Genomic DNA, 16,738 nt, shown 5'->3' on the forward strand with positions numbered 1-16,738 from the left:
ACTTTCGTAAACTGCTGGGTTATTTACATAAGATCAACAACCGCTGATTTGTAGTTTTATGATAGTAACCTATAATATGCAGTATAATAGTAACCTCATCGTACCACCACCATTATCACATACTAATTTTATTTCCCCTGATTCAACTTAAGAACTTTATCCAACCCTTTATATCCCTAAGTACACGACTTGATTAAGATGAAATTATATACTATAAATAAATTAAATTGAATCCAATGTTACACTTTACAGTATAAATGGCTTTCTTGCTTTGAAACATTATCAATCAATTGATCACTCTATCTATATTTATATAGCCCTTTTGCAAAATTCAACTTGGAGTGCTTTTCAGGGAATTATTTGGACTCCCCAGCTAATGACATTTCAGTACCACAGCCAAAAGGAGACAAATGCACGGACCAGTTTCTCTGCATCACTTTGATAATGAATGCTTCTGATTTTGGCAATATTACACAAATCAAAGAAAGCTACTCTAGACACTTGTTTGATATGGAAATCAAAAGACAAATCCTGATCAAAACAGGACTCCAAGGTTCCTTACAGCAAAACTGGAGGCCAAGGTAATGCCATCCAAAATAACTATATGGTTTGAAAGTGAATCTTTGTAGGGCCTTTTTCGGCTTTTAGGACCAAGAACAATAGCTTCGGTTTTGCTCGGGTTCAAAAAGTGTAAAATTATAGGTCATCCAGGCTTTTAGATCACTAATACAGGCTGATCAGATTAATAGAGCAGGTGGCCGTCAGCCTGGGAATGTATGCTGTGTTTCCTGATGATTTAGCCCAAAGGAAGCACGTGTAGAGTGAACAGAATATATCCCCATCTGGAACACTAAAATCAAATTGAGTAAAGTAGACACATCATTTACAAGACCAAACTGAAACCTGTCAGGTACCCAAAGCAGTACCCAACATTAGTGGTTGCACACACATCACGGGGGCAACCAGTACTAATTGGCAGATAGTGACAAACTTCTTTATTATTGTAAGCTAAAATTAAATCCTCTGTAGATCCTAGTTGACTCAATAATCAAATAATAATAAAACACAATTTCATAGTTCAACGTATTAATACTGACATGTGAAAAATGAAAGCTAACAATACAGTGAACTGATTTGTCATCTTAGTTGAGGAGCTTGGCTCTTTAAAACAAACCAGGGTGAGAACTGCTTTTTCAGCACTGGTTGCACTTGGATCTCTGTGATGATGCTGAAGTTATACATAACTGTCATCATGAATAGATCATTTCAGGATCTGAACAAACGATCTTGGTTGTTTGGATTGGAGGACCTGTTTGAAAGGAGTACCAGATGCCACAAAGAACAATTTTTGTCTAGCTGCATGACTGGACTTATATTTGTTTTGTTATTTTTGTTGTTATGCACCAATAGCTCTGAATTCTTAAATATTTCACTCAGGTATTCATTGTACCATCACAGACCATCATGGAAATGAAGAATACTGCCCAATTTCTCTGAAAGCAAACCACAAAACCAATTGATACATGTGTCATTTACGATAAGATAATTATGTCTTCGTTCTATCAGTTCAGGTTATGATTTAAAGCAATCTATGGGAGTGTATCTGTGCACCCAATGGAGCAGTGCTTACCATAACAGCCTGTCCTGTCCAAGGCACAGCAATCCCAAGTCTTGCTCTTATGTCAACGAACTCAGGGAAGTAAAACTTGCTCAAAAACATTACAACTCCTCTGCTACTTTGATCTATAAATGCAATGTGCCTGCTCCCCTTCTTCCAGTCGCACTTATTTTTATAAATCATCCGTGTGAACGTGAAAAGTGAAGAAAAAATATGATGTGAAAATCAAGCTGAAAATGAAATCCAAGTGACTTTATTCAGAAGGAGTCCCTTGGTCTCTGTTAGGCTGGGAGTAATTCCTGGTCTTCTGCTCATCCAGGAGGTGCTGGTTCAGAGCCTCTCTTTCAGTGAGTCATCTCTCCTCCGGAGAAGAGATAATCAATTTGTCTGGGGTGCTCTTAACCCTGGCCTGCATGTTAGCGGCGGACGCGTGTGCAGGCGTTTGGGCACACAGGTCCAAATATGTGTAACACACACACACCTGCATGTGCAGGACGGCACGTACGAAACTGCGGGCTTTAATTAATGGAGCTCCAAATCTGTTACAAGATGAAAGCATGAATCTAGACAGAGCAGTAGTATCAGCGGCAAAGTAAAATGGAGGTTATTGAAGAGCAAAAAAAACTGACCATCAAATAAAGCGCACTCTAACTTCTCTTTCTTTCCTTCAAGGATTTTTCAGCAATATTGCTGCTGCAATATTAGTCCCATAACCCACACACAAACACCTATACAGGCATACTGTGCGCACATATGCACACCGACACACACACACACACACACACTCGCACAGACGATTCAAAGGCCTAAACAGCTGAACCTTTGACCTGCTAAAAAATGAATGGGCCTCAGAGATGAAATGAAAAGCAATAGGAGAGGGCATAGTGAGAGGTGTCAGGGAGAGGGGGGTGAGAGCAAAGGTATTGGCTGGAGAAATAGATGGGAGAAGAGACCAGAGGTAGTGGCAAATTATAGTGTGAAAAAGAAAAAAGGCAGACAGAGACGATGCAGTTTAGGCTATGGGAAAATCACTTCAAGAGTATAAACCTCATAAGACCAAACCCTAAATGAGACGTGGTGTCCAAACTGTAAAATAAAATACTGATTATCTCTTTATTTCTCACTTTGCTATTCAGTTTGGCAACAAGTTTTTTCCTCTGGAATTGATCACGATATAATTTTAGGTTTTTGTGCGTATGATTTCGATCTGAATGCGTTTTTTTCTGATTTTCTCTGAGCTTTTGTTCCAGATGGTTCATCAAACATCCTGTAATTATCAAACACTCACTAATTGTATGTGAGAGTGTGTTTATGTGCTGGTTGGTCTCTAGGTGATTATGTGATTCTGCGATCACTAATGACCACACAGACAAACATCTGTCCTGAGGTAATATACAAAATGAGAGCTTGGCCATCTGCTGTGAGTGTGCATGTGTGAGCCTTTGTTAACTTGTGTGTCACTCACCACATGCATCTAATGCCAGAATGTGCACATTAAAAGGTTAGTTGGGATTAGTTGAAGAGGGTTGCATGAGGTACTAATCTATGATTAGTGTCTATGGCAGTTGGCAAGTCCCCAGTTTGTAGGAGCATGCAGGAGGACCGACAGGAAACTGAGCAATAAATTGATATGGACGTCAACAGAAAAAGCCTCTTTTAGTCACCTAAAACAGAGTTTAAATGCAAGCGATATCGACAATATTTTCATTGTTTAACCTTATCGTCTGACAGCCCTCTCTGGTGAGGAACCATAGCTGTTATATATCCATCTGTGCTCTCTTTAAAGCTACTAGACTCTTGACAAAAAGCAATTTCACCTTGCAGAACACAGGAGTAGCTGCTCTGTGCCTGTCTGTACAGGTTTTTTTTTCTATAGTTGTTGCTTTGTGACTTTTGTGTTTTAACAAATGGTCTTATAAGGAGTCTTCTTTTCTTATAAGGAGTTTTGGTGGTTTTGAAAAGAGCAATATTCTGTAACAAACGTAGGTTTAAAATTAGAATTATTTGTATTTCTAACTATTTGGAGACTGCTCATTCTGTACGTGCTTCAAATATATTTTTCTGTTTCTAACCATTCCCCATCACAGCATTGCTTAACTTCTCTCCTTGAACCACTGTCTTCAATCTGGCCGCATGACTACTGCGATCTACTGCACCGTGGAGACTGTACACCCAAAAATAACTCTATGCAAGCACCATCAGTCTATAATTTTGCTAAGGAAATATTTGACCTCTAGCAGTTGTAAGAGCATCTGCATGGTATGTGTTAAAATAGCATCCATTAAGGAAATGATGGCACGGTACACAGAACATATTCTAGTCCTAACAAAAAATTTTTTTAACCTCAACCACGTAGTTTTAAGATGTACCCCTTCCCAACTGATGTTGCTGCCTAAACCCAGCCAGGAAGCGACCAAAGTTTTGTTGTGTTACTTGACTGGACATAACCCAAAATACAGTTGTCGTATGTGGGTGTTTCACTTGTTCCCAGGGTTGAAAGCAGTGGACATTACTGTACCATCCACCCCGTGTACTTCCGCCTTAAGAAGACTCTGTCACCTGATAAAGAAAACACTTAAATTGAGAATAATGTTTACTTTGGTGCAGAAATGCTCATGCAAGCTGTATTTCCCTCCCGCTGCGTGTAGGGGCAGCAGTTTAGAGGATGCTGTTGTTGAATCAGACATTTGGTTGTTTTGACTGAAGCACTTGTTTGTACTGTAGATAATACAATGACTTTGAAGAAGAGTCTCATATCATCCCATTTTGAAATTAGAATTTTAAGCAACCTTTTTTGAAGATGTTGGCACATCTCCCGATAAAGCGCTCAAATCAACTGAGGCAACCTTTGCTTTTCTGATGTCAAAAACTTAGCCCACTCTATAACTTCCATACAGCTCACACAACCCAACCCGCACAGAGCCGGCACATGTCCACTCGGGCACCGCAGATGTCCTTATAACCACCAGAGGTAAAAACAAGGCACGAGTAAATGAACACTGAGAATTCATAACCTTGATTTTACTTTCCAGCTACATTTAACAGGTAACGTTTGCAGACTGTTTGCGTGGCAAAAGTTGCGAAATATACACTGTTGTCAACTGTTGTCTGTGTTGTTGCTGAGAGGTGGCAGGTTATATCGCCTCAAGGAATGACTTCATTGATAAGTTATACAACAAAGCACAAACAAACAGAAAAGAAACTTGCTAAGCAGAAGAAAAATATGATAATATAGAGGAAGAAAGCAAAGAAAGCTGAGTATGAGTTTGTAAAAGTCAGAAGATAGTGAAGCAATACAGCACAGACAGCTCCTCTGAGGAACCCTTCCGATTTTCAAGTAGAGGTCAGAATGCTACGAAGCACTAATGAATTCATTAGCTAAATGAAATGTCAATAAAAGCTTGAGAGAGTGTTAAATTGATGCCAAATGTCTTATTTTCCCCCTCTCCTCCTCCTTTCTCTTCGTCCTGTCTCACCCATCTGTCCAAATTAACCACCTTTATCCCCAACAGACACCCAATCACACGTTTTCTCCAGAGTGTCGAGCGTAAACTGTGATGGAGGACATTAGCAGTGATCAGTGGGAGCACTTTGCAGCGGTCAGCAGGAATGGCCCAGTAAGACAGGACTTTAGCATTCTGCAGCACTCACCTGCTCACCTCTCAAACTGCTCCTGAAGGGCCTTATGCCTGAGTTGGTGAGTGTGTCCCAGCATTAACATTAGACTTTATGAATGTAAGTGAGTGCAGCATTACAGGTTTTGACTGTGAAACAGTAACAGCACATTACTTAGGAACTCCATTGTTAACTTTTAGTGTAAATATGATTTTAATATGTCTCCCTTTTAACTTGAGACACTTAACTATTATCTTTTTTTCCCTGACATTTGTAGAGGTTAATGAATGTCAGGATGTTCTTACTGGCTTGATCCTCTCCTGTGAGCTCTGTGGTGCTGATCCTTGATCACTTATTATCATAATTAAAAGTGCCTGGGTCAGATTTGTGGGCTTTGTGTTTACATCCCTACTAAAATGGCCATCCAGTTGGCTCATCTCACCTTTGTCCTTTTGTGATGGCTCAATATCTGTTGCTAACTACACGACTCAGTCTGAACACGGCAGAGCCTTTGTGCTGCTAAACAGTTGTTTCAAGTTAATTGTTCAGGGCATATGTTTAAATGCCACCTCATTTCCATAAACATTGCTCAGCTCCCTCCTGAATCAATGAAAACACAAGGGTGCAAATGCAGAGTCGCATCTCCATATGCACACACACACAGCAGCCCTTTTTGCACTCAGTTTGACACCGTCCTACATGACCAAATCTATTCATCCGATTCCTCGAGCTGCAGTGAAATATACATCAAAGTGGTATGTGGTGGATGAGCAGCTAAGCGTGCGCTCACACAAGACTGTATTGCGGTGGGGGAGGTGGTACAGGGGGGTGAGGGTCTGGTAATGGAGAGAAACAACCTTCTTTATTCCAGTTTTATAAAGCATGTGCTGGTTTTTAAATACAAATACACTAGATGACTGTCTGGGGGCCACAATGCTCTAGAGATGCCTGGTTTTACGGAAATCTGAGAAATTGGCTTCTTAACACTACATTATGAAATATGTGTTTAAATTGTGATAGCATTGAAAGTAGTAATTTCAACTCACGTCTGTCTATTGGACCGGCCTGCTTGGTTTTCAAGGAGTAGTGGTGGCAATACCTCCACTTCTGGGACACAGTCGGAGTTTCATTCACTGTTTTTTTTCAGTCATCTGCAGTATATATTTACCCAACACTATCCATGTCTTCCAATGCCTAAACGTAACCTACGATTTTTATATTTTTTTGTCTCTTTTTGTCCCCGAATCTAATTAGATACTGAAAACTGAAAATAAAGGAAAAAACCTGAAAAACACTAAAGAATGAAGAAATCTTTTGGCTACGCAGAAGACTGAAACCAGGCTCTCTATTTCTAAGTTGCAGTTTATTACACACTACCACCGTCCCAGCCTTAACAAAAAACGTGTTTTTTATGTTTACCATTAAACTTCCTCATTGAATGACATTACATGCTGTGAAAAAAAATTACTTTTACATGACCAAACACGAGCACCTCTTTGTAATTCTTTGTGCACTTCTTTGTGGTTATAATGTCAGAGGAAAGACTGCGCTGACTTTTCATGGCATAGTCTTCCTTTAAGGTACTTTCTCAACGATTATGTTGGAAAATAAACATAAAATCATGTGTGTTGGGCTCAGCGCACATGACCTGATAAGTTGAAGTGTTGGTGACTCTATGACTGATAAAGGTGGTATTTCCTTCACCATACTGATGTGTGAATGCTTGTATATACCTGAGGAGCTATAGAGCAAAAGAAACACAGAATGTGTCGTATTTTTCTTTACTCTTTTGTCACAGACACAGAAAGTAAAACTTCAACAGTGACATTTCAGTACCCCAGCCAAAAGGAGACAAATGCATGGACCAGTTTCTCTGCATCACTTTGATAAGGGATGCTTCTGATTTTGGCAATATGACACAAATTAAAGAAAGCCACTCTAGAAACTTGTTTAATATGTAAATCAAAAGACAAATCCTGATCAAAACAGGACTCCAAGGTTCCTCACAGCAAAACTGGAGGCCAAGGCAATGCCATCCAAAATAACTATATTTGAAAGTGAATCTTTTTAGGACCTTTTTCAGCTTTTAGGACCAAGAACAATAGCTTATTTGTGTTTATTTGCCACAGTTACCACTAACTTGAATTGCAAAAAATCTTAGTAATCAAGTTAGTAACATAATGACACAATTCTACAATAACACTGCCAGCACACCATTTCAAGATTTAAGCTGTTTGTGATGTTTTGCTTATTTCACATATTTCTCCTGGTCAGATTGTCCCAGAGACAACCGTCTATTCTACAGTTAATGGTGAATGGTGGACAATATATATTTGGTATGCATGACTTTTTGAGGAAAACAGTTTATTGTTTTTGGCAGGGCTGTCAGAGCGGGTCCGACACAGTGGGACACGGATTGAATTGCTGTCCAACGTGCATGTAGATTGGTCAGGATTCTTTTCATTCTCAGTTTGGTGATCCTGTCAGTTTCAGAACCTCCATGTGTAACGCTTCAACTGCTTATTGCGTTGATTTAAAACTTATTTTGCTGCTGCATTTATTCCTGAACTTCAGAGAGCAGCATATTTGATGAAAAATAAAGTGTCAAGCCAAGGTTCGTGTCTCTGTCACCAGCAATCAGAGCTGGGTCTGAAAAACACCAGGAACAGCTGCTCAGTAGTTTGAGTGAAAACTGAATGCTGATTCTATCATTTCCCATGAAACCACTGTTCCTATTTCCAGTGGGTGTAATTGTGTTTTTGTCCAGTGGAAAGGCAAGAGGAAAGAACAAGCTGTATTTCAGCTTAAATCTTTTGAACATGAGGGACACATCGGGGATAAAATTGCCCTCTTTGCACACAGCTTTTTGCCGCTTTGTCTCTCCTCCTGTTCTTCTTTAATGATGACACAGAGAATAAAAAGACCTTTGAAGTGTTAATGAGAGTTTGAAGAATAACTCAACAGTGATGATTTAATACTAATATGCATACAGAATCCAGAATTTTAGACATATCCAAGAAACTTACACTGTCACTAATAAATGGTGATAAAGTAGTAATGAGTGCAAACCCTGTCTTTAACGTGCAGTAGCACAGCACACCCCGGAGAAGCTATTCAAACAACAGAACAGAATACTCTTAACATACAGGAGATGATTTGTTGTGGAGGAGGGAGGGCAGCCTGTCAAGACGGCTGTTCCTTCACCACTCACTGGCGCTTTCCCAGTGTTTTCCAAATGCCGCATTACCTTATCAAAGTGAAGACACAAGAAGTTACCCCTGACAAATCCCAGCTGTGAAATGCTTTGTACTCCACTGATCTAAGCTAAATCAAAGAGCATCTAGCTGTTGTGCTGGCTGCCGTTGCTTTCTGTACAATGGGGTGGACAGCAGCAAAGGAAGCTGCTCGGCATGTTTAACCACCTTCAAGAGAAGCGTGGAACTCACTCCCTTGACTTTACCTAACACAAGGGGTCACATTTAAACTGCGTGACCACAAGCATAGACTGTTTATCATTCTGACAGGCTCATACATCAGATACGTCAGAACTAATATTGACAAATCTGAAAGTACATCCTTGCTTTCTTTTTTACTTTTTGACCTTTCATATGCACTTAGCCAGCATTTTTCAAGAGCGAAAAGCTTTCCACATGTAGAGTTTTTCTATAATAGCTTTGACCTGGCTTCAGATGTACATGAAGTCATTCCTACAATGATTAACATCTGCAGCTAGAAGAGAACGGGATGCGTTCAACCTAATTCAAACCTCTATTTTCACGTAGACGTCAGTTACAGTTGCACCTTTAAGGCTCTGAAGCTGGCATGGAGGCAGTGTCTTTCTTTTTTTCAGGCAATCTTCAGTAAAGTCAGTGCTCAAAAATGTTACCACTGTTGATGGAGAATCTTTTGAGCCACTGCTCCTCATTGGTTTTCTTTGAGGGCGTTTCTTCTTTTTAACAATACTCAAGGTGCTGTAAATTTGCATTACAACTGTAAAGACTCCTAATTGTCAGTGCAAAATCAATTTAACTAGCTACAATCATGAAACTTTGACAGTGAAAACAGTTTTCCATACAACAGTAGAAAAAATGGCCAGTGTAAATAAAACTGATCATGGCTGAATGTGCATTATTGCATTTTCACCCACTGTCTCGGTAGAACAGAGGCGGTGTTATTGTTATCAGTAGCATCTGTGCTTTTCCGACAACAAAAAGTCAAAAGTCAACAAGTAAAATAGGTATAATGCGAAACATTAGCTGAGATGACAAGGATTTTACATAAATGTATTATTCCAGTTGTACGTGAGCACTTGGGTGCTCATGGAATAGGACAGAGGCTAAAGAAGTCTCTGCTTTTGACTGTCTCACAGTATATTCTATAAGCAAGATTAATCAGTTTTGCCTCTACGTAACAGTTGCGTTTTTTCATCTAAATATCTCAAACTGCTCTCAGTGTGAGAAAAATGAAATAATTCAGATATGTATATGAGATTTATATGTGAAAGTTTAAGTTTTCTTGATTATAATCAGTCAATACCCAATCAAGGAACAACTAGACAAGAACAACAAAAATAACTGCCAAGCGTTTCATTAAGGCTGCAAGTATTTTGATCTTAGCATGCCTAACATAGTTCTTTGATTAATCTCTTAATTGGTTTGTATCTAAAGAGGATTTTAAATAGTGGGGGGAAAAAAGCATAAAAGAAACACCAATTGAATTTTCACTGAGTCAAAACAGACACTGTCAATTGCTTCTTTTGTCAAACCAAAATCCACGGATAATGAGTTTATAATGATTCAGAGTAAATCAACAAAGTCAAAATCAAAAGCTGATTATCAGAACAGCAGCAGATTAAATATCTGGCCATAAAAAAAGTCGATTAAGAGACTGATCCTCTAAAGTGAACATATAATGCCTACCCAGGATACAGCATATTGTATCTTTGAATACAGGATACTGTTGAGAGATTTAGGTCTGTACTAAAAGGTTTCAGTGAAAACTCATCCCTTGTATCCCTAACTGCTGTTTATGTTGCCAATAATTGTGGTAAGAAGATGAAGGGCTCCAAACCAGATGATGGAAATGATCAAGTTCAAAAGGGAAGCCCTAATTTGTAGAAAGGAAGATGTGATTGGTACATTCTGTATCTAAAGGGTGACATTGACTGATAGTTTAACTGGAATAGATTTGTGTTTGTGTGTGTGTGTGTGTGTGTGTGTGTGTGTGTCTGTCTCTGTGTTTGTGTGTATATATATTTGAGAGTGTGTGTAAAAGTTTACAAAGGTGTTTGCGAATCTGACTCCTTGCAGTCTCTCTGTCAGTCTGTCCCTGTCTCTGCTCAGCACTGTTCGCTCATTCCCATCACACTGTGAACGCGGGCCGAACATGACAGACTGGTAATGACTTGTGTATGAACGCACACACACACACACGCACACACAACCATACACACGTACCAGCTGCTCCTTTCCTCCTTTCTCATCAAACTTGTCATCAGCTCCGCCAGTTTGTCTCATCTCACATTAAGAGCTCATGAATAATGTGTGATTACCAGGGACCCTCTGAGCAGCTCCAGGATCGACAACATGCACACACACACAAATATACAAAGCACCCAATTTCACACAGTCCAAAATATCATGTAGATGTTTACATGTGCTGTCATTTCCTCTGTCGCTCTCGCCGTTTTGTTTCCTCTGATTTTTACTCTTGCTTTCTTCGCCTCTGCGAGTGCACAAACAAACAAACACACACACACACACACACACACACACGCACTCATGCACGCACACAACCAACACGTCCACTGACTGAGAGACAGCTTGCAACGTAACAGTTTGGTGGCTAAAATGAACCATTGGCACATTAGAAAAGTTTTTTTTTCCCGCTCTCTATCTTTTTCACACTCACACACACACACTTAAATAGAGCAACACACAGCCAAAGTATAGACTCCAGGTAATTAGGCCTATTTTTGTCTGTTCAACCCATCGTTCTTCTAAAGAACTAATGTAGTTTGATCCATTTAATTCCCACAGCCATAAAAGAGAGAAGGAGGCATGAAGGGACAATGGCTTCATGGTCGGATGCACTTTTTCTTATCCTTTTAAAATATTCACATATTCTCTCTTCCATTAAAAAAAAGGGAAAAAAATCCATCTATGACTCGGGAAAAGAAATTATCATATGTGCAAAAATATTCACCTCCCCACAGTGTGACTGGGTCTGATGGGCTAATTTTTTCTCCTTTTTTTCCACCTATATCTCTGCAATCCACAGTCTCAACACACGCACATTATCTAGCAGTACTTGTAAGATTTTTTTTCTGTGAGAGCACATTTCTCAATTTTGCCCTGATAATGAAACCCCACAAGTCCTCAATTAAAAGAAGAAAACGTCCACTTTTAGACTATTTTTGCAAGCTGCAGAAGTCGAACAAGTTCTGCCAAGCGAAAAACCCCAGGGACACACGACACATGCATTTCCACTCTGACTCTAAAACTGTTTAAAAAAGAATTGTCAACATCTACACGTTCTCCTACCGGTGAGTCACTGCTTGCGGTTGGACACAGTGGTCCCCTGAAGACCCCCTTGACGCGCCGAAAGTGTCCGTTGCTCAGGTGAGTGGAGCTGATAACCAGGTAGTAACACGCGCTGCACGCCATCCCGGGGGGCTCGCGAGGTTTGGGGCCCATAAAGCGGGTTCTTGTACCCTGGTCTTGTGTGCCGATGCTGCCAGGTCCTGCAGTGAATGCTGTGAAGGTACGAACGCAGCCAGAGGACGTCTCACTCTTGTCCTCTGTTTGAAAGTCTTTGCCTGCGTAAGGGAAAGGACACGAGATGAGAAATGCTCCGTGGGATACCTGCTTCTGTGATATCTGTGCATGTGAATGTGTGAAGCAGAGGAGACAATGAGACATGAAGCCAGAACAGATTGAGAGACTGGGATGTTATACTAACCGAGCTCTGTCGCTGGAGTCTGCGTTTGGCATGCTGTCGTCGACCAAGCTTAAATAAATGGATGAGCGCCTGTGGAGTGCCAGAGCAAGCGATGGATCCATCCAGCTTCTGTTTCACACACACACACACACACACGCACACAAACAAACACACACATACGTTCCTGTGCACCCCTCCTCTTGCTCTCTACTCAATCCACTGGTCCAGTCTGTAAAGTGCAGCCGAGTGTCAGCCAAGCAGCAGTAGCAGGCAAATCTGAGTTCCCAAGAACAGAAAAAGAAGGGGAAAAGACTCTCGCAGGTGCACCTTCCCTCCACGCACACTCAAGAGGAAAATCTCTGACCCCTCTTTCCTTTCCTCTGCTCTCTATTGATTGGCAGCGGTTTTACAATCACCTGTCTTGTGAATGAAATTCGGCTGAGCGAGGTGGGAGGGACGGTAAATCCATCCAGAGCGGTCCTGTAGTTATTATCGAGCTCCAGCGCAGGCACAGTGAAGTGGCTCATTCTTTTTTTCAAAAAAACACACTCTCCTCTTCACCCCCACCCCTCTCTCTTTGTATGTGTGTGCGCTTCTCTTCTCAGCAGCAGCCCTGGACCGGATTTCTGTCTGCTGTATAATATGAAGCCCGGGTCCGCGCGTGGGATCTGGGATAGGGGGATCACTTCACCATCCACGTTGTGCTTGAGTAACTCCGAATCAAAGTGCACACACCTCCTAGCACGCGCTCCCGCACACGTCAGTGTCTTCCTTTATTCATTAGTTTTGCTCTCTTTTCTCACATTGTTTATTGCGCAAAAAGATGAAAACTGATTAAAGATAAATCGCAAAGTGTGAGTCATTGTTTTAAAGATGTAAAGACCAACAATATGTTTGTGTCACCCTCTCCCTCCCATGTTTTCTCGTTCATCCTTGCCCCCAGCTACCCCTCTCTTTCTTCAAGGCATCAAAGTAAAAGCGCACCACTTTTAGGCTACATGATCATGAGTATCCTCGGGAGGGAAGAAAAACACTGTGTTGTGACCTCGGGGCTGGTGATTTGATTACAGATAGAATAAGGGTCTTTCTCCGCTTCGGCCTGTCAAACTGCGCCGGTGTTATGCCAACTGAGCCCCAGTCAGCGTATGGCGCTGTTCCTAACGCGGTGCTGAAACTATTAAACCGTGAGCAGCCACAGTACTGCCTGGCACATCATGCATATTCAGCCCGGGACCGGGGTGCCTTTTGTACTCAGCGTCAATAGGGAACACCTCAAACAGCGCTGGCTTTTAGGTGAAAATGAAAGACTCAGTGGCAAGAATGTGACAAAGTGGGAAGAAGTCAACCTTCTTCTGTTTTTATTCCCTCTAGCTTGGTGCAGCATAACTTAGGGCCAGTTGTCACATGCCGGGAAAATGCAATATATCCTAACAATAATGCCAGGCTGTGATAGACTACTTATCCTCCAACTTTCAACAGTCTGCAGATTTAGAGCAGCCATCAATTCAGCATTAAAAATTTTAAGTATCTGCCACCAGCAACAGAATCAAAACAGAAAACCAGGCTGTGGGTGTAGTTCTCCTGCACTGAAAGGGATCTTTAAGAAAACTTTATTCTATTACTTATTTCAGTCAAAAAACATCCAAAGGCAACCTTGAAAAATATATATTTTTTGTTTGTTTCTATTAATGCCTCTGTAGGGATTTAACTACCAAGCACCTCTAAAACAGATGTCCCTGATCTTTGCACCTTTGCTGCACCCGCAGACATATTCTTTATTCCCAGAAACCTCCTACACATTTGTCCAACTGTTGCTTCTCTGTGACCTACTCAGTCTATACTTTGCTAAATTTCCTTCTCTTTAACAAGTTTCTGTCCAGTCCTTGAGGTCGGGTTCCTTTCACTTGTCAGCCCTCTCAGAGCATAGCCCTTTGTAGCTGCCTGCATCATTACACGAAGCAGCCTCAGAGCTATGCTATTCAAAGCTGCCTGGTTTGCCTTAGTTTCGATCTATTTTGACTGAAAGAGTGTGTGATGGCATTTCTTGTTTTTCTATATGCTGTCTTACATGGGATAATGGCTCATTTGGGATTTTACAGCTCCTTGTTAGATTGCACAAAAGGATGCTTTTCATACTGACACTGTATGAACACCTTCACTGTTTAATTAGCAGACCAGGGACATTAATCTGCTGTAATGGTCAATGGGGAGAGCTTCAAAGATTGATGAATGTATTTCCCTACCAAATAGAAGTGTATCACTGGCAAATATTTACTGTTAGTGTATTAATGTGCTCTTACACAGAGGTCAGAACAACCCGATCATCTCTACTGGGTCTTCTTTCAGTGACTGAGTAATGACAAAGAGCATGACTTTTACTTTGAGATAGATTGTGGATTTAATTTGGTACAGATTTTATTTTTTTTAAATCCTCCAATGTAAAGCTTAAACAAATTCTTTTTGAGTTTCTCTGAGGTTAATATTGGCCCAGAATTCCCATCTTGTCACAGGTGAACAAAAGTTCGGTGTCATCTCTTTGAATACAAAGCAAAATGCTGCCTGGAAATACCACATTGTTTTATCAAATAAATCAAATGTTTTTTTTTTCCTTTTTATCTTTTTGTAATTGGTAAACCCATGTCTATTTCATGCACCTGATAAGGAGGCCTCTCTTGGAAGCCTTCTTTCAGAGGTTATCTGGAAATAACCTGCTGTTTTTGAAGGCCCAGGATCGACTCAGGACTTGTTGGAGGGATTATATCTCCCAGCTGGGCTGGGTGCATCCGAGGATTACTGGGGAAAAGCTGGAGGACATTGCTGGACTCATATAATACTGGGTTTCTCCGTTCCCTCTGCTTCTATCATTCAAATGGAATAAGTGAATGGAAAGATGGATGTCTTTTATCAGTGTAATACATTTTATTTTTTTTTTTTTTTTATCAGTACTGTGTATTCACGTCTTTGTGCCAAAGCATAATACAGAAGAGACAATGATGCTGTCCCTGGGGAATATTGTACATTTTAGGAACCTAAAGTGACCCCAATCATGTTGGCTTTATTTGGATTTGAATTTTTCAGATAAAGTTATGGATTAGGTATTCCTCCACTTCTCAGACTAAGCTGTTTCAAAGCCCATGGATTTATTTGAAAAACAAACCTTCACAAGGCTCTAAACTCTTCTGGTTTTCTCAGTTCATAAACAGTAAGCAATGTGTGGATTTCCCAGAACAGAGACTGCAGTGTTGGAAAATAACAAGGCTATTGCCCTTTTGTGTTTATATTTTCATCACAAACTTATTGCAGTTCGTGTACTTGTCAAGAAACATATTCCATTGATTTGCATTCGTAGGCAAGACCTTTCCTCTACATGTGTGCACAAGAGAGCAAAGTCTGTAATTCAACAACAGGGATTTAACCTCTAAGATGTCTTTCTCACATATTTATATATATTCTGAGGCTGAGAAATAAGAGTTTTAATGGACACATATATTTTTCAGACAACCCACAGTTTTTAGGAGGCTCATTTAAAACACTGCTGAGGTTTTAGAAAGTGTTTGATAACAAATCCTCGTGTCTGAATAGGTTAAACAGTGACAAAGTCCACATTAGGAGCAAATAGAGTGATGATGGAATTACACTCATGACTTTAATCTTAACCCTCATTTGTCTCCTATGTGAGACACAATCTTTTACTCTTTTTTTTGCACCTCTTGTTAAGTTTGACCAACAGTTCGGTCTTGCTTTCACTTCCTGTTTGGTTTGGTTTAGGCACCAAATCTATGTGGTTAGGTGTAGGATTTTGGTGAAAAGTCTGCACAAGTACAAATGAAACAAAACATCACGCATGCACACAAAAAACTTCTACTTCAATATCCCCCAAATTTGTGCCGTGACTCAAGTTTATGACAATTTCCGTCCCTGTATTTCATTTTGTGGTTATTGCACAATTCGCCAGAAGACCACCCTTGTGTCTTATCATGAGGGTACAGTCTCCAGTGATTTGTTGTGTGCCAAACTGTCCAGGGTTTTTTGGCAGTTCACTGTAACCCCTAGGATGAACAGTGTGTGTCTGCACACGGATGCGAGTGCATGGTTGTTTCCATGGTACAGTATTACCAGTTTCCTGGAAGCCAACTGCTCCACAGTCTGACCACTATGATATCATGCTGTTGTTGTAATTTCCTCCTGCAGCCACTGGCCCAAATCCTCACAGATTATATCAAAACACCCCCCCCCATGACAGTAATGCTGACTGTGCGCCACAAGGAATAACACACACATACGCGAGTACCTGCATATAGTTGTTTGTGCAGTGTGTCAGATGTCAGTCTCACAGAAAAAAAAACTGTGCTTTTCCTCAGCCACTTGACAGAGTGGCCATTCAGTTCCCTCTCACAAGAAAGAGGAAACCAGTTTCACACAGGAAATTATCTTCATACTATCATCTGACAAATGCTTCAGTTAATGTTTAATACACTCAGGCATTGGTAGATAATGTATTTTCTATGACCCTGAGTGCCAGTGAGAGCAAAGAGTGCTTCCTGGACAATCTGGTAATGCAAAAGG

The 16,738-nt window shown here is 40.6% G+C and overlaps 1 protein-coding gene across 1 annotated transcript in view; it reads right to left on the minus strand.

Annotated features, from left to right (window-relative positions):
* The window catches only part of znf804b (zinc finger protein 804B), a 48,771-nt gene extending 36,212 nt beyond the window's left edge, over positions 1-12,559 (minus strand). Inside the window, exons 1-2 of the mRNA XM_075466661.1 lie at positions 12,194-12,559; positions 11,776-12,050 (exon numbers count right to left, since the gene is read on the minus strand). Coding sequence (XP_075322776.1) covers positions 11,776-11,928 — 153 coding nt within the window. The 5' untranslated portion in view covers positions 11,929-12,050; positions 12,194-12,559. The remainder of the gene's footprint in view (positions 1-11,775; positions 12,051-12,193) is intronic.
* Positions 12,560-16,738: the final 4,179 nt, after the last annotated feature.

This window comes from Odontesthes bonariensis, chromosome 5 (genome assembly GCF_027942865.1).
Source record: "Odontesthes bonariensis isolate fOdoBon6 chromosome 5, fOdoBon6.hap1, whole genome shotgun sequence".
In the NCBI taxonomy this organism is placed as follows: Eukaryota; Metazoa; Chordata; class Actinopteri; order Atheriniformes; family Atherinopsidae; genus Odontesthes; species Odontesthes bonariensis.